This window comes from Lissotriton helveticus, chromosome 7, assembly GCF_964261635.1.
Source record: "Lissotriton helveticus chromosome 7, aLisHel1.1, whole genome shotgun sequence".
NCBI lineage: Eukaryota > Metazoa > Chordata > Amphibia > Caudata > Salamandridae > Lissotriton > Lissotriton helveticus.
Genome location: NC_136068.1, coordinates 48,843,329 through 48,867,513, shown reverse-complemented (window position 1 = coordinate 48,867,513; position 24,185 = coordinate 48,843,329). Strand labels below are relative to the sequence as shown.

The 24,185-nt window shown below is 39.6% G+C and overlaps 1 protein-coding gene across 1 annotated transcript in view; it reads right to left on the bottom strand.

Moving 5' to 3' along the window:
• The window catches only part of LOC144767997 (alpha-2-macroglobulin-like), a 190,053-nt gene that overhangs the window by 85,881 nt on the left and 79,987 nt on the right, over positions 1-24,185 (bottom strand). Inside the window, exons 10-14 of the mRNA XM_078651388.1 lie at positions 21,704-21,813; positions 18,940-19,101; positions 15,527-15,754; positions 1,362-1,428; positions 95-240 (exon numbers count right to left, since the gene is read on the bottom strand). Coding sequence (XP_078507514.1) covers positions 95-240; positions 1,362-1,428; positions 15,527-15,754; positions 18,940-19,101; positions 21,704-21,813 — 713 coding nt within the window. The remainder of the gene's footprint in view (positions 1-94; positions 241-1,361; positions 1,429-15,526; positions 15,755-18,939; positions 19,102-21,703; positions 21,814-24,185) is intronic.

The following is a 24,185-nucleotide window of genomic DNA, read 5'->3' as shown; positions in this document are numbered from 1 at the left end:
ACTTTGTGGATGTTTTTATTATCCCCTATATGTACTGACTGACTTTGAAGCTCATCGACCTTCTCCCACTTGCAGTCTAATCCTAAACTCTTACCTTGTTGTCAAATTTCTTCGCAACTCCAAAGTTAGCCGTGTCTGCGATGACTTCACCACAGGGAAGGAATGCAAATATTAACATCTTGGCCAGAGGAGCAATGTCTGTGCTGATAATCAGTGGGAGCCTGAATGTCCCAGGCACACCTGTGGAGGAAAATACAAGACCAATATTTCATCTGTGAAGCTGAATGGAAGATCTCATCAGAAAATAAATCATCCTTCTACTGGAATTTTTTTTTTTTTTTTTTTTTAAATGTGCCTTTGTACCTAAAGAGATTAACCCAGGAAATATTAACCTGAATTTAAAAATTACTTCTGGTAGAGCACCAATTAATGAATACCCTTTTGACTAGGCCTGGGCGGTAAATTCCTTTCCGCTTGTGGAATTTGCGGAATTTGGGTAATTTCGCGTTCCGCGGAGAGCGCAAAATTACCTAAAATTCTGCGTTCCGCGACTTCGCAAAGTTTTTTGTTTGTTAGCGCTCTCAAATGCGTGTTCACGAGATATTTCTCCCCGAGCACGCAAACAGCAATTGTGAACAGTAAAAAAGCATTGCGAACACGCAATTCCGCGTGTTCGCGGAATTTCTACGTGTTCGGAGATTTTTTACAGTTTTGCGGAGATTTGCGTAACGCGATTACGCAAATTCCACCCACCCCTACTTTTGACTCATCTCTGTTCCGTCATTTTCCCTCATCACACTCCCCTTTTTCTTCCTACCTATGTGGACTCATCCTCCTGTTTTAATGCCCCTCACCCACTCACTCTTTTCTGTACATCATACCTTGCAGATTGAGCCTAGGGCCACTGACACGCATGAGCAAGATCCTTTCAATTCAAGACTAAGCCTACAGATGCAGCTACGCATATGGTCCTTCACATCCAAGAGGAAAATATTTAACACTTCAACATGGGTACTCCTATTCGATCAGATGACCGGCTGCCCTTTCTTTATACCCATGAGTCCCAAAAGTAGCAAATGACATTAGAAACTGCTAGCACCCATAGAGATTATATTTTCAATCTCATTAAATTATATAAGCAGGATTTGGTATGAGCATGGCGTTAGGAATGCTGTACAATTGAACTTGTTGATTGTACTGGTAACACAAACTAACACAATATAATATAAATGAAAAACTGTTTTGAAAATTAAATAAATGGTCCAATCTCACCAAAGTCACCGTTCGCCCTAAAGACATAAGGCAAGGACAGTAAATCAGCAATGGTCAGAAAAGGTAGAGGAAGCTCAACCGCAACTCACCATGCTTCACGTGTGCCTCATCAATAACGTGTTTGCCATGTTTAGCAATGCCTCCTTTTGACATGACCTGAATTCCGGGAAGGGTGGGAAGAATAATTAAAATTTAGTTTGTTCGGTTATTAAGGCTGGCCCAGAAAGCATTACATTGCTGGAAGAATAACACAGGGACATTTAACGGGGATTTAGAAACCTTATTGCCACAAACCACCTACGACGCTGTATGTATTAGTCACAGGATGCATACTCAATAGTAGCATAGATGATAGAAGGAATTCACTCTTGAAAACCATCACAGGGTAAAATATAAGTGTTTACAATAGACTTCGCAAACATCACAATTGCTGGTGGTCCTTGCTAGCATTGAGGGAATTGGAACTATAGTATGACAACCCATAAATATAATATATTCTCTTGTAGTGCAGTTCCTATATTCCCAATTAGCTCTGCGCATTGGAATAATATATTCAGCAGTGTAGACGTAGGACTGAGGTCGACTAGGTCACTACTGACTATATTAGACTTAAGGTTTGCCAGCTAGCTCAGAGGTCACTAGAAACTTTCTCGAATAAACGAGGAGGAGTTTAACCTCCCTGGATAGACAAGAAGGGATTAGCTTCTGACAACCATAAAACATGACAACTTTGCTCCCTCAGAATAAGAGTGTATCTCTAGAGTCGTGTGAAAACATCAGACAGCTATTTCGCTCAGTCAAATGTGCGTACTTAGTTTCACCAGATTGCAGAGAAAAGAGAGACGGGCATTTTCAATAAAAGGTGTTATTTATTGAGCAGTCTTCTTCCTCATGCAAGAGAAATGAATTGCCACAATTGCAATACTCATAGTAAAGTAAAGTAAAGTGCGTACAGTAAAAGGAGGATTATAAAATACTGTGAAAGCATGGATATGGTTTCTTAGCCATATGATACTTTAAAATAGATCAAATATATACATACACATATACATTGACTAACGTACTCAACTGGTGCTTCTAAATACGCCTACCCCGGTGTACCTGACCTAAGCCTAATACGTGGGAAGGAGTAAGTAAGTAGCAGTTTAAGTTAAGTTTGTTTTGCCAAGAATCGGACTCAAGAATTCTCTTTAAGGATTTAGTCAGCTCCGTACCTGGGTAATAGAAAGCAGAAGGTCTTGTATCTCTCTCAGGACTCGATATCCCAGTAACCCGCGAAGGTATCTGGAAACACCGGAGCTGGATTTCTCGGCAGGAGAAAAGACAGCGTCTCTCTCAGTGCGTCAAAAGGGAGGGGCAGCGTCCGTGGGCTCTCGCATCAGCTAGGCTCTCGGGCAAGTAGATAGCTGCTCTGCTCCAAAACCACCACCGTGTCTTTGCTTAAGGCAACGTTGGCATATTTATACCTGAAAGGTGCCGGGTTTGACGTAAGGTTGGACATAAGAAGTCAATAAAGAGGTCACTAAACTGGCCGTTCTTACAGTGCTTTACAGGAGTTCTAGGACGAAATCAAAACAAAAGCAAGGGGGATTTCCCAGGTTTCTGGAGGTTTGGTTTGTTTAGAGAACTCAGTGTGCTTTCTAGGGGTCCGGGGAAGTAGCCTTGCTTAATGTGACAGCATGTGCTACGACTGAATATGGATATGATTACTATGCCGTTATAGGGATTTTATTGATTATAACCGAAAAAGGGCATAAAATAGAAATATCGATTTCGGCTCCTAGATAAAAACACAATACCCACTCCACGATCTAATGTCCATCATTACTAAAACTAAGCAATAGTAAACATTTAAAGGTGCATGTGTATTCCAACCCACCCCAAAATACATTTTTTGCTTTTGAAATGGCGTATGCGAAATACATGAAAACGATTATAGGTGCTGTACGCTTTTCAAGCAGTGTAATCATTCAGTTAAAAAAGATGCATATATATGATTAGCTGAACGATTTGCGAAATTTACACATGAAATGGCTCTTAATACAGAAAAGAAGGTCGAGACCATTCCATCACATATAAATGCAGTCGCTGTAAATGTGCTAGAGGCTGAGGTAATATATGGTCTCTAGATTTCCTAATAATAGAAGCTCTGTTCTCTAAGAATAGTTCTACTTTAAGCAGAGTACAAGTGCCAGAAAAAGGTAAATATTTTGGAATTTAGAAAAAAAAAAAATTTGCTTTCAGGGAAAAAAAAATTGTTCCAAATATTTTCAGTAGCTTTTGTTTATCAAAGCTGAAGGCCAAATTCAGAGTTCAGGGACCGCTGTGTGCTTGTTTGCTTAAAAGTTATTATTTTTGTTCAGGGGAGAACATCATTTCAGACACTCGCAAAAAAGTTGTCTACGGCTTCAGGTGAAAGTTCAACCAAGTTCGAAAATACCGCAACTGTGCAGTCTTGAGCATAATTGCTATCGTCGATGTCAGGATCAGCAATGCTCACAGAAGGTCGTACCTGGGTGATTTTGCTCTCATCTCGTACTTCACTACCACCTAATCGTAGTGGCGAAGTTTCAACGAATGCCGTCATCAGGATGGGTAGCCGCTGGGGACAACATGATGCATGAGCCGTTACAGGACTTAGCAAAGTATCTGTATCCAATGGTACTGCTGATGGTTGTGTAAGACAGACGTCCAACACGCATTCTTCTCCGCATAGCATACATCGAAGCACAGGTAAGATGCATTTCTGCCAGATGGGTCTGAATGAAAGAAACCAGGTCATATTCAGATCTCTTAGCCAGGCTAATGCAAGGACTTTAGTTATGCGGTCCAGATAGCGTATAGCTAGGATAGTTTCTTCCATTGTTGCTGGAGTCTTGTCTGTGACATGGCTTGCCATAACGGAGCAGAAGTATCAAAAATAAAATTCCTGCTACGAGTCCCAACAGAAGTGGTAGGCCGCCAAAAACAGAATGGACAAAATTAGGAAAAATGCCCAGAACTGTTTCGAAGGGTGTTAACAGTCCCGAAAAAATTGTCTTAAATACATGTGGGATACCACTGGTATCAGACATATTTAGGATTTGGCTTAGCATTTCTGCGAAATGCACTGGGCAATTTGTTGATAAAAGGGTATGTATCTCTGCCGTTGTCCTTGCAACTTGCAGATCATACATTTCTATTGACGACGTCAAGGGCACAGTTGTCTGTAAAAGAACAGACTTCATTCTGCTTAAAGTATCAATTCGAATAGAAGAGGTATTCAAAAAAGGCCAAATTTTCGCCTCCGTGTCTGGAGTGCTGTTTGGATACAATACTTGCATACAGCAAGTGACCATGGAACTAACGCTCACAAGATAAGCTTTTCCTGGCACCATGCCACAACAGCTGTGGTCCACTATTAGAATATAGCTCCCGTTAGAAAGCAGTCTAAAGAATGGCTCTATTCGTGTTGCAGGTGTGCCATGCTGGTGACATGAAAGGTTATTTGAAGTCCCCTCACAGGCCCCATGCAAGTTAATACCTGGACACATAAGTATACCGCTTAGTGATCGTTTACAATTGTTTCCACTAAGAAATACATTGTTCCTTTTCACTAACGTGTGTGTGTAAGGCAATTTCCATGATGACTTAATGTACCCTTTACCCAACCTTTCATACTGGCCTGCTGGTATATACTCTTGACAGAATTTAAATTGGAAAGTTGTTATCGGAATTGTTATTATCCCGTGTATTATCCATTCAATGACAGGTCTCTCTGACATTGTCAGTGGTAAGCTCTCAAGTTTTTCAATGCTCAGAATTGTATACTCTGCTCCTTTTTGTGCCAAACTGATTTGTGTATCAGTAAGGTTAAAGATAGAGAATAATGACGTTGTGTTGATTAAACACCAGGGTACGTAGCCTGAACGCAGATTTTGCAATGTCCAGCCAAGCTGTACAATAGAACGTAATTGGGACTGACCGTGTTGTAACATTAGTAAGTCCTGCTCTATTATATCAATAGCAGATACAATACTGTCCAGTGAAAATATTCTGAGGGGAAACAACTGTTACAACGCAACTATTACAACGGACTACTTTTACAACGCAACTATTACAACGCAGGATCCATTACAACGAACTACCATTACAACGCATGTTCTTACATCGCAGATGCCTTTACAACGCATGCCACTACAACGTAAGTATTGGTAAGTATATAATAATAAAAATGTTATTTAATTACTTTTATAAAAATAAATATTAATTAATTAAATATTTTTAGAAATAAAATATTATTTATCTAAAAAAATAATTTAAATAATTCTATTATTAATTAATATTTTTACCCCTACACTATCCAGCACTTGCCCTACTATTTCACCCCCTGGAGTTAGAATAGTAATTTTTACCCCTACACTATCCAGCACTTACCCTACTATTTCACCCTCCTGGAGTTAGAATAGTAATTTTTACCCCTACACTATCCAGCACTTACCCTACTATTTCACCCCCCTGGAGTTAGAATAGTAATTTTTACCCCTTCACTATCCAGCACTTACCCTACTATTTCACCCCACTGGAGTTAGAATAGTAATTTTTACCCCTACACTATCCAGCACTTACCATACTATTACACCCATTATTATAAAACACCTAAATTATTAAATAAAAAATATTTATATTTTTTTTAAAAAGAATAAAGTAAAATTAAATTAAATTATATTAATTTTAATTAATTACATTAAAAAAATATTATATACTTACCAATACTTACGTTGTAATGGATCCTGCGTTGTAAAGGCATCTGCGATGTAAAAACATGCGTTGTAATGGTAGTTTGTTGTAATGGATCCTGCGTTGTAAAAATTGCGTTGTAAAGGTAGGCGTTGTAAAAGTATGCGTCGTAACGTCATACATCCTATTCTGAAGGACAGAGTCATGAACCAATTGTCCACAACAGAAAGTGATTTTTCAAAATTAATACGGTCAACTGCCCGTATTTTTTCTGCTGTTTCAATTTGCGTTTCTTTCCAAGCTTCGTTGTAAGCTGCGTATATACCGGCCGCTATGAAACGTTTTTGACGCTGTTTGCGTGGTCCCATTACGAAATCACGCAAGTCAGCACCGTCTTTAAGTAAAGTCAAGTGTTGCTTAATTTCTGCCAGTGTGGATTTCTGTAGCAATTCGAGGCAGAGTTTCCCTACACTGTATGTTGTAACTATCCCTGGATGTTGTCTCTGGGAGTATCTAGGGTCTGGCCTGGTCAATTTGAACCCCTGTATTTTGTTTAGGAATCTATCTTGACAGTTATTTGTGTCATTTGGGTACGTAGCCTGAACGCAGATTTTGCAATGTCCAGCCAAGCTGTACAATAGAACGTAATTGGGACTGACCGTGTTGTAACATTAGTAAGTCCTGCTCTATTATATCAATAGCAGATACAATACTGTCCAGTGAAAATATTCTGAGGGGAAACAACCGTTACAACGCAACTATTACAACGGACTACTTTTACAACGCAACTATTACAACGCAGGATCCATTACAACGAACTACCATTACAACGCATGTTCTTACATCGCAGATGCCTTTACAACGCATGCCACTACAACGTAAGTATTGGTAAGTATATAATAATAAAAATGTTATTTAATTACTTTTATAAAAATAAATATTAATTAATTAAATATTTTTAGAAATAAAATATTATTTATCTAAAAAAATAATTTAAATAATTCTATTATTAATTAATATTTTTACCCCTACACTATCCAGCACTTGCCCTACTATTTCACCCCCTGGAGTTAGAATAGTAATTTTTACCCCTACACTATCCAGCACTTACCCTACTATTTCACCCTCCTGGAGTTAGAATAGTAATTTTTACCCCTACACTATCCAGCACTTACCCTACTATTTCACCCCCCTGGAGTTAGAATAGTAATTTTTACCCCTTCACTATCCAGCACTTACCCTACTATTTCACCCCACTGGAGTTAGAATAGTAATTTTTACCCCTACACTATCCAGCACTTACCATACTATTACACCCATTATTATAAAACACCTAAATTATTAAATAAAAAATATTTATATTTTTTTTAAAAAGAATAAAGTAAAATTAAATTAAATTATATTAATTTTAATTAATTACATAAAAAAAATATTATATACTTACCAATACTTACGTTGTAATGGATCCTGCGTTGTAAAGGCATCTGCGATGTAAAAACATGCGTTGTAATGGTAGTTTGTTGTAATGGATCCTGCGTTGTAAAAATTGCGTTGTAAAGGTAGGCGTTGTAAAAGTATGCGTCGTAACGTCATACATCCTATTCTGAAGGACAGAGTCATGAACCAATTGTCCACAACAGAAAGTGATTTTTCAAAATTAATACGGTCAACTGCCCGTATTTTTTCTGCTGTTTCAATTTGCGTTTCTTTCCAAGCTTCGTTGTAAGCTGCGTATATACCGGCCGCTATGAAACGTTTTTGACCCTGTTTGCGTGGTCCCATTACGAAATCACGCAAGTCAGCACCGTCTTTAAGTAAAGTCAAGTGTTGCTTAATTTCTGCCAGTGTGGATTTCTGTAGCCATTCGAGGCAGAGTTTCCCTACACTGTATGTTGTAACTATCCCTGGATGTTGTCTCTGGGAGTATCTAGGGTCTGGCCTGGTCAATTTGAACCCCTGTATTTTGTTTAGGAATCTATCTTGACAGTTATTTGTGTCTGTGGGCCAGATCAACCAACGGAGTTTGCATCGATTATGTATGTATAATTGAGTGGATAGTTCACGGGTAGTGCTGCACAGTCGCCTTTTTACCGCCAGCATGGTTTCCCCGTCTATGTATTTTTCTGAACGCTTTTTTGTGGCTACGGAAGCCTGTTTAGTTGCTTCCGCTGTGGCTGTGTCAGCCAATGAATTCCCTGCAACGTGAACGCCATCACGCGGATGACTCCGTGTATGTACCACGTGAGTCTTTTGTAGTTCTTTCTGTAAAAGAACTACTTGTTCCCAAAGCGTTTTATGCTTGATTGTGGCATGTGTCATCTTTGTAACCGTTTTGAACCCAGTTCTGCAAATCATTATTGTAGGATTTGACGCAGGAATGCGAATCGCACACTATTAGTGTCAGGAATTCACGATCGGCATTTTCAAGCGCCATCTTTAAAGATCTGATTTCAGCTCGCTGAGCCGAACAGTTTCTCAGTGATTCAGTTTTTGTGATTTTTGGTCTGAATTTACCACAGCGCCAGCGACCTTTAACAATCGTGCACGCAGCGTTGTAGGATTTTTTTCTCTACATCGTAATGTTGTGCAAATCTGTCCATGTAGATTACACATGTATACTGTTCGAGAGGTAGAATTTCGATTGGCAGAGGATATTCTTTTTCATATGTTAGATCTTTCAGTTCTCATTTCTGGGTCAAAATAGTATTTCTGTAGCAAGAGAATTTTCCAATTGTATCCATTTTGGATCTAATGCCATGGTAGTTAAATTGCGTGGGCTTGTTAATGCCTCAAAGGCTGATTCTGCTGTTAAAACAGTTATCTGTCTGCCTTGGGCTCTTTCTTTTGCTACAGCTGTTTGAACCGCATTTACAATGTTTTCTGTAAGACTGAATGTTTTTTCAGCTTCTGTGTACAAATGTGATTTGTATGCGATTGGTACCTTTTCTCCCTCATTAAAGTACACATTTTTTGTAAAGCGCACAATCACCCGTAAGGGTCTCTAGGCGCTGGGGGCCGGTGGGAAGATTAAGCGAGCTATTGCCCAGAGTCACATGGTGCTGGGCTAACCTGCTGCCGGAGCCGGGGATCGAACCGTGGTTCCCAGATTCCAGCGTCAGTCGCCCTGGCCGCGGCGCCACACCTCATCCCCGCGGCGCCACACCTCATCCTCTAGAGGTCAGGTACGTGAATCCGCATCTTCCTGGGATGACTCGGAATACAAGTTGCGTGTATTATCGCGAGTTTGCAATTTTGTTTTAGCCAACATGTCTGTTTGCAATGATCTCAAAATTTGTGTGTTTTTGAGTCCAATTGATTGGTTTAAAATCAGGTTTTATTAATTCATAGAGAGGTTTAACCCTCTCTGCATAATTTAGAATGTATGTTCTTCCGAAATTCAGGAAACCTAGTATTGATTGTAAGTTCTTCAGCGTTTTTGGTGCTTGGAGTACAACGCATTTCTCTAAGAAATTGTCTGCTAGGCTTTTGCCTTCACTTGATAATTCATATCCTAAAAACAGGACTGTTAGATGGGCAATTCGTGACTTTTTAAAGTTGAATTTGTAACCCTCTGCAGCAAACCCAAGTATTATGGTGTTTACTCTTTTTAAGTGAGTATCCAAGTCATGATCTGTCAGATAGAGGTCATCGACGTATGATAATGCTTCAACATCATATATTTGTAGTAACTCTGTTACCCTTGCTGAGAATAATCCTGGGCTATTCTTGAATCCCTGTGGGAGTCGACAGAAATTTCCTGCAACCCCATTATTGAGAAAGCGGTCAAATACCTGCTTTCCGTTGTAATATTTTGACAAAAGAATCCATTAGAGAGGTCTAATGTTGTTTTGTATTTTTTGCGCACGATGTTATTCATTAGTGCTGCACTGTGTGAGGTTTGTACTGCAAATGTCTTGCAACATGAGTTAAGGTGTCTGTAGTCCAAGACTAGACAATATGAATCGTCTGGCTTGGAGACAGGAAACAAAGGATGGTTCATTTGTGAGGTGCATGTTTCAATCACCCCCTGGTATTCAAGTTGATCTAAGATCTCGCGGACTTGTTTTTTAGATTCTTGCTTAATTGGGTACTGTCTTTGTGCAGTCGGTTGACATTTTAACTGGATTTTGTGAGGAGGAGAGTCCTCAACCCATCCTACATGGTTTTTATATATTGCAGGAGCTTGGGCTACTGCCCATTTTCTTGCATATGTATATTTTTTATGAATTGGAATATGATTAGAGAAGGCAGGCATAATCATTTCTTCGCCATGAGGGCACTCCCTGACAAACTCTGGTGGCCAATCTTTTTTAGCTAAAAGGATGTCATAGCCTTTGGAAAGGTTATCCCAAAATAGACCCCTTACTTTCCTAGTCTTATCTCCCTCTATATGTAATGTTATCTTGTATATTTTATGAGGTTTGCTAACTCTGGTATCTGCAGTTTCCACCTGAATGTATTAATTCGTGTCCACTGTCTCCAGATGATTCATCAGGATCTTGTGAGCTATTGTCACTTCTGCTGCGCTGTCTAGCATTGTCTGAGGCCACTCTCCGTTTTTCAGCTGTGTCCTCAGTATCCTCTGCATGTTTGATTATTTTAATACTGGCTACCCTCTTTTTTGGCATTTTAATTTTTTATTTTGATGAGCAGGTTCCTTGTCTTTGGACTTGACGTGCTCTTCCCTGTGTTCTGACCGTCCTCTTTCCGATTTCAGCAAGGAAGTCTGAAAAGATCGAGAGGGACGTGTATCAATATTTTGATATCTATCAGGTTTCTTTAGATTATCCCTATTTCTAAGGTTGTATCTTTTCTCAGAGGGCTCCCTCTGGGGAGACTTGTGTCCTTGGTCCGGAGATCTTTCTCTCTGCCGAGGAGACCTTCCTCTGGACTGGAATCTTTTTTCTTTGGGAGTGGATTGTTTATTTCCATCCCAGCTCTTTGTTGGAGTGTTTAGATTATTTTTAATAAATATCTTTTCAGGATTTTCAGTTAGTTGGGGTTTCACTGGTTTCCCACCCAAACTATCTCTTCCTAGTTCTTCATAGGATTTTTCTATGGTTCTGGCAAGTTCAATTGGTTGGTCTGCTATATCTGTTTCTTTCAATTTCTGGCGGATCGCCACAGATGCTGCTTCTCCTTTTCTTTTGGCTAATAATATAGCCGAGACCTGCTTGAAGTCTTTCAGTAATTTCATACCCAGAGTTAAAGCAGGTTCTGGACCGTATTCATTTTGAATCTGTCTCAGCACATCTGGTATTATCGCCATAGACGGAACAACATGTGTTTTTGTGTAAATTGAAGCAAAGACTGTGCCCCAAGTGTCACAGTCCTCCACATGTGGTGCGATCCCCATTGGAAGACAGATTGTCAGAACTCTGTGTTTCTCAGTAGGGGTAGTATCCGGAAATACTGCTTCTATTTGAGTAATTTTTTGTGCTAACCAGAATGGAATTTGTTCCCGTTTTGCGGGTACTTTACCAAGACATGATTGTATGTTCTGTGGTGTAATTTTGTTTGTGTTCCCCTGATGAGGGGTCAGCTGTGGAATGTTAATAGCTGGTTGGACTGTTGAAGTCCGCATTACATATTGGACTAATTGTCTATGTATTTTAATGAGTTGTTTTAGCTGTGCTAAAAGTTCCGGTACTAACATTTTTTCAATGTCTGGATGTGGTGTGTAGCTGGCTAGAACCGGCCACGCTGCTCCTGGTCTACCTAGTGGACCGAGCCTGGTGATGTGATTATTATGTTTTAGGGCGCCTTTAAACCAGAGCAGGTGCTCTTGGTATTTTAATGGGATTTCAACCTCCTCGAAACGAGTGTATTCATCCGGAGGTTCCTCTATTTTGTAATAGTGGAAGTCGTGTGTGACAGCCTTAGCTGCTGGAAAGTTTATCCATGAATAGAACACCTCTGTCTGCCGATATTCATGGGCCTCAATTACGAATAAGACTGTACCACCTCTCGATGTTAGTCAATTTTCTATAAGTTTAAGAGTTCTAGTTCTTCTTATGTTGACCGGAATGAGTATAACATTCGGGTCATTCTGTAGAGACTTGTGTCATCCGCTAGGAGTTGAGCTGCTATTCTAGCTGCCTCCCTTTCGTCGTCACTTTCTGACATTTTACTGGCAGAAAGCTTTTGTTGCAGATCAAGTTTCAAGGAAACCAAGATTAGGTGCACAATATTTTTGGAACACTGTATCCTTCAACGTTGACTAAACCTGAAACTATACATAGGAATCTCTTCCTACTAAGTTCCGGTGGATTTTAACCTTTTACCCACTCCAGACGTCTTTTGGAGTATTTACGGGGAAAAGGGTCTGTGTGAAAAAGCACGACTCAGTTACTCTAACGTCTTGCGTTAGATTTATCGCCTTACCAAACGTTGGGCGCCATGTAGTGTAGTTCCTATATTCCCAATAGGCTCTGCGCATTGGAATAATATATTCAGCAGTGTAGACGTAGGACTAAGGTCGACTAGGTCTCTACTGACTAGATTAGACTTAAGGTTTGCCAGCTAGCTCAGAGGTCACTAGAAACTTTCTCGAATAAACGAGGAGGAGTTTAACCTCCCTGGATAGACAAGAAGGGATTAGCTTCTGACAACCATACAACATGACAACTTTGCTCCCTCAGAATAAGAGTGTATCTCTAGAGTCGTGTGAAAACAATAGACAGCGATTTCACTCAGTCAAACGTTCGTACTTAGTTTCACCAGATTGCAGAGAAAAGAGACAGGCGTTTTCAATAAAAGGTGTTATTTATTGAGCAGTCTTCTTCCTCATGCAAGAGAAATGAATTGCCACAATTGCAATACTCATAGTAAAGTAAAGTGCGTACAGTAAAAGGAGGATTATAAAATACTGTAAAAGCATGGATATGGTTTCTTAGCCATATGATACTTTAAAATAGATAAAATATATACATACACATATACATTGACTAACGTACTCAACTGGTGCTTCTAAATACGCCTACCCCGGTGTACCTGACCTAAGCCTAATACGTGGGAAGGAGTAAGTAAGTAGCAATTTAAGTTAAGTTTGTTTTGCCAAGAATCTGACTCAAGAATTCTCTTTAAGGATTTAGTCAGCTCCGTACCTGGATAATAAAAGGCAGGAGGTCTTGTATCTCTCTCTCAGGACTCGATATCCCAGTAACCCGCAAAGGTATCTGGAAACACCGGAGCTGGATTTCTCGGCAGGAGAAAAGACAGCGTCTCTCTCAGTGCGTCAAAAGGGAGGGGCAGCGTCCGTGGGCTCTCGCATCAGCTGGGCTCTCTGGCAAGTAGATAGCTGCTCTGCTCCAAAACCACCACCGTGTCTTTGCTTAAGGCAACGTTGGTATATTTATACCTGAAAGGTGCCGGGTTTGACGTAAGGTTGGACATAAGACGTCAATAAAGATGTCACTAAGAGCTGGCTGTTCTTACAGTGCTTTACAGGAGTTCTAGGACGAAATCAAAACAAAAGCAAGGGGGATTTCCCAGGTTGCTGGAGGTTTGGTTTCTTTAGAGAACTCGTTGTGCTTTCTAGGGGTCCGGGGAAGTAGCCTTGCTGAATGTGACAGCATGTGCTACGACTGAATATGGATATGATTACTATGCCGTTATAGGGATATTATTGATTATAACCGAACAAGGGCATAAAATAGAAATATAGATTTCGGCTCCTAGATAAAAACACAATACTCTAAAGTAATCCAAAAATTATTAGATAGGCACCATATACACACATTGAATGCACACTAGCTTCATATGCAACATGAGTACACTTCACATGTTTACAAACACAGGAGATAGGTTGAATCAAAATTAGAATACAGAGTCATGAGAAACTGGCCAACACAATACAACCTACCATGTATCCATTCTCAAGATACAGTAAACATGCTTGCCCTTATTCCATACTTGACAATTCTTCGGCATCACAACATTCTTTATAGTCTGCTTAATCCTCAGAATCTCAAGGAAAAGAGAAAGGGCCTTAGTCTCACACTTGGGTACATCATCATATCATCTAAGTGGATGTCATACCCCAATAGGCACATTACAGATTTTCTCTTTTCTTGTGAATAAGAAATACTGATTCCTTTCAAGCAAAGTGTTCATTGGGGTAGCTCACTTGCTGGTCAACTATAACATTTCCATCACAACCTGATTGGCCTTTTCAACCCTACTGCGACTGTTCTCTTGTCCAGCTTGACCGCAGTCCGCTGCTCTCTGCTGCCTACGGTTTGTGTCTCCTATGATTTTTTGCTTGTTTTCTACCTTCTTTTTTGCCCATTTTCCGCCTATTTTCTACCATTGTTGCTGCTCACTTCAGACCTTTCTTTTGCCTTGTTTTGCTTGTTTCTGACCTCTAACCTGCCTCTTTCTGTTCGTTTCAGACCTTTATTTTGCCTCTTTCTGCTAATTCCTTCCCTCTTCCCACCATTTCCCTCCCCGTTCTGCTTTCCTCCTCCCACCACCCAGTGGCCTTGGCACACACCAGGATACCAAAAACGAAAGACCTGGCTCTTAGTCGAAAACATCTCATCCACAGCACCCAGATACCGTTAGAGTGACAATACAAATGCTAATTGATTAACCGATTTATATTCCTGATAACCCATATATATTGATAATCCAAAAGCTCAAGAATATACCTGCCAATCTTTCCATTAGCATTAGTTGGACCCAACAACCAAGAACCCCTTCATCCCAGAGATAGGTAGAAATATGTAGGTGGCAAAGACAGCAGTCTTGAACATTGTATCTTCATACAGGTGGAAAAGGTGAAGCGATGCTTCACTGCACTAAGCAATTGAGGGTCCATGTGTCACACACCTTTAGTGAAAGACACTTGTCTTGATACCCACAGTGGATAGACAACTCTTACTCACTCTTGTGGGATCCTTTAACCTCTTGGATCATTACCTGCAGCTTCAATTTGACTTTTGGTCATGAAGAGATGTGAATTTTTGAATGCCCAGTTTAAATGGCTTGTATGAATTGTAGCCCATAATTAGGCTAATCACATGAATTTGAAATCCTATTAATAAAATATTAAACTCTGGATTGGGAGATTGTATAGCTTAGGTAAAGATTGATCTATCCTCCAACAAAAAACAGTTTAAGGGTGAAGAAGTTTTATGAATATCACTGCTGAGTGATTCAATGTGATTCCTAAGAGGGAGCAAATAATTTAAAATATTTTGAAGAAAAATATTTTTTAGAGGCAGTCCTAATTCCCAGTGTAATTTGATGTGAATTTACAAAGACTAGTTACTCATGAGGTTTTGATTTTTTTTTATAAACTGAAATTTTAAAAATAATAATTGTGTGCTTTACTTTGAAGTTTCCCATATATTCACTAATCTGTGACACACTTGAATGATTTCTGACACTTCCTTACACACAAAGTATGCACATTTGTTCAGCAGTCTTTTATGATACTCTGTAAAAAGTATTGTCTTTTGTTAGGTACACCAACTAATGAGATGTCACTCCATTGTTCAATAGATTCTCAAACCCATTGAAGTGTACTTACCAAGTAATGAAAGTCAACCTCCTTGCTATCTCCCAGGCCCTCAGAGGACAGGATATAGTGCACGGTGATGTCTTGTGTGTGGCCGGGCTCCAAAGTGTCATAGATGGGTTGAATCTCCACGTAGCTGTTGCTCTTAGAATAAAAGTACTTTGCCCTGTGAGTGTCGCCATTGTGAGAAGGGTACATCCATCTTGAATCGCCACAGTATGTTGTGTCCTTGTAAGAAACCTGACATTGAAACCAAAAAAGGATTAACAGTGTTAAAGGTGTACAACTACGTAGAGCTGCACTGATGGGTTCTTTGTGAAATTGGTAGTATTAACAGGAGTATTCACAACCTCTACATTAAATTTGGGAAACCAATGGGCAATTTGCGGCTGATACAAATGACAACAAGCTGAGCTTTATAAAATCATTTTACAAAATGTAGGAAGCAATGGGTATTCAATATAGCCTTATGGCCCACTGTAGAGGGCTATACCAGCTATTAAAGGCCCTCTCCAGCGTTAAAGTATAGTCCAGCTACGAAGGGCTATAAGGCTATTAGAACATTCTGCCACTAGAGGGTAGAATGTTCAAACAAAAAAAAAAAAGAACAAAGCCTTATGGGAGCGTGAGGCAATTGGAATCCCTTCAGGCTCCTTGAAGCCTTTGTTGACAGCCGGAGCTGTGAACAAAAAAGCATTGGAATGTTGGAGCTCCAGGCTTATACCAGCCATTATAAGCCCAGAGCACTCCATGGTTTTCAATGGAGCTCCCAACGTTCCAATGTTCTAATATCTATTTCATTATTCTCTTTGTACAAACAATACCATATGTATTCAGCTGCATGCCTTAAGCTGAGAGAATTCCATTAATATCAAGAGTCATCCTCTGAAGAGCTCCTTGGATAATTGTAATGGCAGCTACAGAACAGCCTTAACATAAAAGAACATAATTAACAGTAAAAGGATAAAGTATTGGATCAGGTAGAAAGGGGTATAACAAACAAGGCACACTATCATGGTTAAACCACTGCCTAATAATCCCCAAACATTAATGCAAACTCAAAAGAGAAATGGGTAGGGGCAGGAGATGCATCTCTTTTGGATATCACAGATTCTATAGGGGGATATAAAAGGTCACTTTCCATTGAGCAACAGCAGTGTTGAGGACTCATGTTGATGAGGACTAGCACATATCTGGCTGTAGTCTCAGAAAGAAGACCTAGAAGGCTTGAATACAACTTGAATCTAATATATTATTAGATGATAGATTTACACTGATGGTAGATACAGGTAGCAATGATTGAAGGTATCAATGTTTCCTTGATGTGAATTTATTTTATTAGCAAGAAATGGAAGATGTCTTTCCACGTGACATCTCCAGTAAGGTAATATTTCCATAGTGATGATCGTCATCTTACCCTGTTCAAAATTTACCCTTGGTTCTAATCCATATCTTTACTTTTTTCCTCATATGTAGACCATGGTTTCAAATCTAACTCTATCTCTAGAGGCTGCTCTCTTCTACATCCTCTTCCTAGATGCAGTATCTAGCATGACCTGTAAGTTATATTTTGACATGATGGTTTTCTGGTGGAGCCACAAAAAATGGGCGTGATATTGTAGCTGTTCTCCTAGCTAGGTTTGGACATGAACCTGCTGGTGGTATTGACAATGGGTTGGAAATGTGCATTTTGGCAAACTGTTAATTTTGCATAAAACTCACACACACCACTTATTTCATCCAAGGGCAGTGTTTCCAAACGTTGTAGTAATTGTACATGCACTTGACACTTTAAAGATGAAATTCCGCAGTGGGGCATTTTGTTACATTGGTAATATGACAAAGGATTGCCTGCCATGTAATGCAGAATATTTTCATGATTTCCCACTGATAAAACCTCAAAGTGCCACTGATTGCACTTTGGAAAATCTAAAGACCTGGTATAAACCTCAAAGTGCACCTGATTGCAGTTCAGAAAATCTAAGGACCTTTAATTGCTAAGGCTAAACCTACCATGAATCATACAATGAATATATCTAGAAATTGTGTTTTAGCTATTTATACACTTACCAAAAGAGCAATATTTTCTAAGATAAAAAAATGGTGCTGTTGTTGGACACAAATCTATATTTTGATAAAAAATATCACCAAGAATAACAAAAATCAGGCAGCACATTACATCATCTCTCAAAGACCAACACTACTTCCCAGTGGCGCAGACATTCAGGTTACTTTGAACCACCTCCAAGACGCTGGATGGTGGAGTCCTGAAATACTTGTAGGGTGTATTTACTTCCTAAATGCCAACCCATAATGTGAGATTTGGTAAGGCAATCCTATTTCACAATCCAAATGTAGTCACAAAAAGCCTTAAGGAAGATTGATAAGAACAATTGCAGTACAACTACTGAACTCTCTCAAAGAACCACTCAAGCTTAAGATCTTTCAAGAAAAGTCTAAAAACCTACTTCGTGAAAGAGGCTCTCTTAGTCCACCAGAACTACTTGCAGAGGATTAGGAACAGGGACCCATGGGAGGTGGAAGAACTTCTGGCAAAGACCAAACTCCTATTAATCTCCTGAGATTCCATATCTACCTGAACCATGAACATTGGCTAGGCAAGAAGGTGCTGGCCCTTAGAAGTGGCTGCCTCTTTATAAAACAGCAGCTTGAGAAAATGAGCCCTGCTCATGCCAGAACAGTATCAAACAATTAAATTAATTGAGTGAGAGTTGAACACACACAACTCCTACCTACATCCCGGCTCATGCACTTACAGGACCAACATCACACCAAAAAGTGCCTCATAAACAGTTCTGAAATTCTGTTGGACAATTATCCCAACAATTAGGTGGTCTGAAAAGTGACTGGAAGAAGAAAAAGTGTCAGTCCATCTTTATGTCATTGACCAATCTTACATAAAAGTTTGAAAAAAATACTTCCTGCCTTGTCCATAAAACAAATTGATGTTACCAAACTTTCCTGTCTGGTAAGTCATCAGAGAGGTGCTCTGCATGTTTCACGGAGGATAGTGCAAATGTATTACATTCTAGGTGTGGTGGCAATAACCCTTTTCAAAGACATAAATAGGTCAATGTTCTCTATACTTAGGACTTAGAAAATTCAAAAAAGGAATTAAAACCCACCAATGGACAACTAACTAATATTTATATTGGGCCAGCTGAAATTTTGTTTTTGGAGATGCAGTTGGTGCCTATGTATGTATATGAATGATGCATACTTCAGTAATTGCAATTTATTAAAACTGTGTCAGGAGAACACCAGTGTTTCCTGGTTCCTGAGAGCTTCCCCATCATTTAAGGTTTGAGCAGTTTAAGTATGCATCCACTGAGCTTTTTTTACTAGGATGATTTTACTTGATTGGTTAGATTTTGCTCCTTTTCTAATTCTCAGAGCTCGCTTACCCGTATCGAGAGGGACATGGTGTTATGAGATGAGGTGTCAACAGAAAAGCACGCTTTGCCCTCCTGGTCGGTTGTGTAGTTGATCTTAGTGTCTCCTTGGCCTACAGAAAGGGTCACTGTCTCGTTGGCCAATGGGGCCCCAGTAGAGTCCTCCAACAGGATCTGTGAAAAGAGAACAGCAATGAAATGTTGATCGTGGTGACTTCCAGCAGCTACAAGAGGAGTCATTATTGGCTGATTAGAGGCGGGTTTAGAATCATCATCTCCTGCTGTGGTAACATGTACTTATGATGTGCCATTAATAAAGTTGCATCACAAACTCATTTTCTGACACCCCTATTAGGTATCATGATGATAATTAGACCTTCCTGACATTAGTAATGTGGAAACACTTGAGACTCATCGGCTGAATAATGAGTAAAGTTAGGGTACCCATCTTTTGGTGTTTAGTAACAGTTTTACAGAGACACGAGGGTTCCTCAAATTCTGGAGTGTCTGTTTTTAAGATGTTCTAACCTAACGTTTCAACATGTTAATGGAGAGAGGTTCATTAGGTCCATCCATATTACATTGGGTCACATGGACAGAGGAATCGAATGACAGACATGAATCAAGGCCCATCAACTCTACCCCTTTACACTCTCTAAAGAGACAGACTAATCAAGACACAGATCACTCGAGGTCCATCAGATGTCTCCTCACTACAGTGTCTAAAGAGCAGACTGATGGAGAGACAAGGGTACCTCAAAGTTAACCAGAACTGTCACCATCGCACTGTCAAAGAAACACAGACTAATGGAGACCAGATGCAACACAAGGTAGACTGAGAATGTTCCAATCATATTATGTAATAGAGACAGAGTAATGTAGTGAAACATAACATAACCAATACCCCCATGGCACTCTAACAGAGACAAACTAAATGAGAGACACCTATAAATCAAGGTTGACCATATCTTTCACTAAAATACTATCTCCAAAAATCATATTAATAGAGACAGGCGCAACTCAAGATCCATCAGTTTTGTCCCATCAGATATTGTAAAAGAGACAGCGTAATAAAAATACTGAAATAACTCAAGATCCATCAGGTCTATCCCCTAACTCAATGCGCAAAAGAGACAAATTGCCTGATTAGAGTTTGCTAGACGTGTAAGCCAACACAAATGTGGCAGATATCCCTTCCGCCTTATTATAAGTGCATTACATCCTAATGCACTTGTAAAAAGGCAGACAGGATATCCTGCATTTTTGTGAAATGGTCCCATCAACCAAACTCTAAATCGGACAAAAAGTAATGAAAAGAAGGACATAACTCAAGGTCTATCTCTGCTACATTGTCAGAAAGAGAAAGACTGAAGGAGAAAAAGATGCAACTAGGATCCATTAGGTCTATCTCAAACACGGTCTGGAAAGGAGACAAAATAAGGAAAAGACAGACATAAAATAAGGTTGCTGATCTCTGTCACCATCAGTGTCTCGTCTGAAAGGGATAGACAAATGGAAAGACAGACATATCTTACGACTCATGAGGTCTGTCACCATCACACTGTCTAACAGACACAGACTAATGGAGAGACGCACATGATGGCAGAAGTTGCTCATAATGTAAGAAAGAAATTCTAACCACATGTGAGAACCACGTATCCTATACGCTTCATTGAGTGTTTATCTATCCCATTAAATGTGTTCTGGAACATTGACTGATAGTTTATTATGTATCTTCTTCTTTAACGAAATAGTGCAGAAGGAAGAGATTCAATGTTTAGGGCGTCGCTCCATTGTATGTCAAACCAAATTAAATTAGTCATGTATCATATTGTACGATTCCTTACAAGTGTGACATTGAAACTAAAGGGACCTCATGTCCCTGTCCCTTTTCTTGTACGTCAACACTCCTGGGGTAAGAGTGGCATAAGTGCACTACCCCAGAAAGTGTTAAGAGTGTTGTATAGTCAGAAGTTGATCAACTACAACAGTGGCTGCGTAAAGTGCAGAATAGACAGAAGGGAGTCCTGGACAGTCAAGCCTGTCCCTACTGCATCCTGTACCAAAGGAACAGGAAAGATCTATACATGAACTAATTACATTTACAGTTTTCATCTGTAACACATGATGGCAGAGACAGAAGAGACTTATGGTCCTGCAGTGGCAGAAGATATCTAACTAGCCGGCACACCATCCACATCACCACTGACAAAATACTGATGACCGAAATGTCGCCAAGTTAAGTATATATAGTTGAGGTTACATTTACTATTCTGAACTTTACCTCTATGTTTATTGCACATCTAGGTATTACTGGAATAAACAGATGTAGAGGTGTAGATATATGGTTGTGGAGTAAAGTATAGTAAATATATCCTTATATGTATATACTTACTTTCTTCATATTTCGATCATCAATATTTTGAAAATAATCATGGTATCCCAATATTAAGAACTAATACGCTGGTACCATTTCAACCAAAGGCCCAAAGTCAAAAAGTCCAACTTTTTGTTTACCAATCTTTGTGAATATTGTACACCATGTATTTTGCTTTCTACTCAAAACAGGGATCCACTGGTGCATCTAATGAGTTATACATGTGTTCACATTGTGGTGCATATATCTTAAATGAGGAAAAAGCAAGTATAAATAAAGAATATATTTATAGCAGATATCTAACTACAAAAACTGTAAAACCATCCTTCTTCAACCCATGATCAAGGGTTTAACGCAATTTAACATTTAGTCCAGGATGGGTACACCTGAGATACAAACCTGTCCATGTAAAGGAAGTCCTTTCTTGAAGTATGGGTCGGCGTGCAGAAATCTCACTTTTGTAAGGGTGGTGCTGATCTCGCTGGAGCCTTCTCCAGAGATCTCAACCTCTGGAAGAGAATGAGAAGAGGGAATGGGCAATGGAAAGTGGAGAATGGGCAATGGAAAATACAAAGAGGAGAATGGGACTACACAATGAAGAATAGACAAACGAGAACTAAGAAAGGAAAATAGACAGTGGATAATAGAAAATGGGCAATGGAGAATAAGCCATGACGAATGGGCAATGGATAATAGTTCACAAAACTGGACAATGGAAAATGGACATTGGAGATTGGACAATGAAAAATTGAGAATGGAGAACATACAATTGAGAACAAAGACTAGAAAATAATCCAATGATAATTGAAAAAGAACAATGGGGAATCGGCAAAGGAGTAGAGGTGGGTAGAACTCACAAAGTTTCCCTCCACAGAATTCTACACAGGTACAGAAAAACCCAGCAAGATTCTGTTGAATTCTACCAATGGGTGGAAAATATTGAGCTCACACTGCTCCTGAAGAAATTTAGTGCTGGTAGTGCGAGCGGTGCTGAAAGTCAGCACAGGTGGCACCATACGTTGTGCAAGAGCACGCTGCCTATTGAGTTGATTGTGCTGCCGCTCGAGTAGAAAACCTATGTGAGAAGCAGCAAATCTACTTGAATGGCAGGCCTCTGACCGTGACCGCTTGTCAACGCCGGTGACGGCTTGCATTAAACAATGTACCTATGGGGATGGCAAATCTCACTCTCGCTCACCAGCTCACATATTTTGGAGCTTCGCAGGCGAAAAATTCCACCACTCAGCAATTGGCTGAATTTGGCTTGTACTCTGCTTTAAAGAGTAAAACGGAGTGGGCGAAATTCCAACAACTCCGTTGGCATAACAGAATATTTCGGGGAACAACCTTTATAACGCAACTGTTAGCACGCAGTGCTATTACAACGCAGACTTTAAAACGAAAACCATTACAACGCATTACACTGGGGGCGCTCTAGGATAGGGAATAGTTTTAATTTACTATCCAACACCTTCCCTAGTGTCCACGGGGACTGGTGTTGGAATAGTAAATTAAACTATTCACTATCCAGCACCCCCCAGTGTAATGCGTTGTAATGGAATGTGTTTTAAAACTTGCGTTGTACAGCATGCGTGGTAAAAGCATGCATTGTAACAACGTACATCCGAATATTTCACCCACCCCTACAAAGCTAAATGAAGAATGCACAATGGAGAATAGTGAATGAAAATAGACAATAGAGAATAGAGAATGGACAAAGAACATTGTAGAATGGACAATGGAAAACAGAGAATGGGAATATCCAATGTTAAATAAACATTGGAGATCAGAAAATGGACAATGGAGAATAGACAATGCAAAACAAAGTCAGGACAATGGAGATTAGTGAATGAAAATGAAAAATGGAGACAGAAAACAGCCAATCGGAAACAGAGAATGACGAATGAGGATATACAATGGGAAAATACAATGGGTAATGGAAAATGGTCACTGGAGAATGAAGAGTGGAAAATGATCAACAGTGAACCAAAATACACAATGGAGAATAGAGAATGGGCTTTGGAGATTGGACAATAAGAAATGGAAAATGGAGAATGATAATATACAATGGAGGATAGACAACAGAAAAAATAATGGAAAATAGATAATAGATAATGGCAAATGGACAATGGAGAGTGAGAATATAAAATGGACAATAGACAATAGAGAAAAAAATAATGGAAAATAGATAATAGATAATGGCAAATAGACAATGGAGAATGAGAATAAAAAATGGACAATAGACAGAGAAAAAATAAGGGGAAATAGATAATAGATAATGGCGAATGGACAATGGATAATTGGCAATAAAAAAAGAGTGGACAATGGATAATGAAGAACAGTGAAGGAAATTAGACAATAGAGAATGGACAATGGCAATGGTGAATGTTCGGACGCAGCTGGTAGTATCTGTCGCTCTCAGTGAGCAACTTCTCTGGTGAAAGGACACTGCAGAGGAAGCCCCTTATGTATACAGCCGACATCAGTCTAAATCAAAAGAGCATTTTAACTACAATGTCTGCCTCCAGCAGCAAAACAGTCCACCAGTAACCAATTTAATGTATGTTTAGGGAGCCAGCAGTGGTGTTTGCATTACTTTGACCTGGTTGGTCCCCCAAACTCTAAATCCTGGTCCCACCCTCTCATCCGCCATTCTGACTGTGGCTCAAAGCCATCGTTTCATTCACTTGAGTGTATATACATTCGTAATCCTAGAGAATTGTTGTGTATACATTTTTATTAATGCTATGTCTGTATTTAATTTTCTTAACAGTATCTTCTATCCTCTCCAAACATGTATATGATAGATGTCAGTTCTACATTATGTTTATACTACCTGTCATTTCCTGCTCTGTCCTGTCGGTAAGAAAGACACAACGCA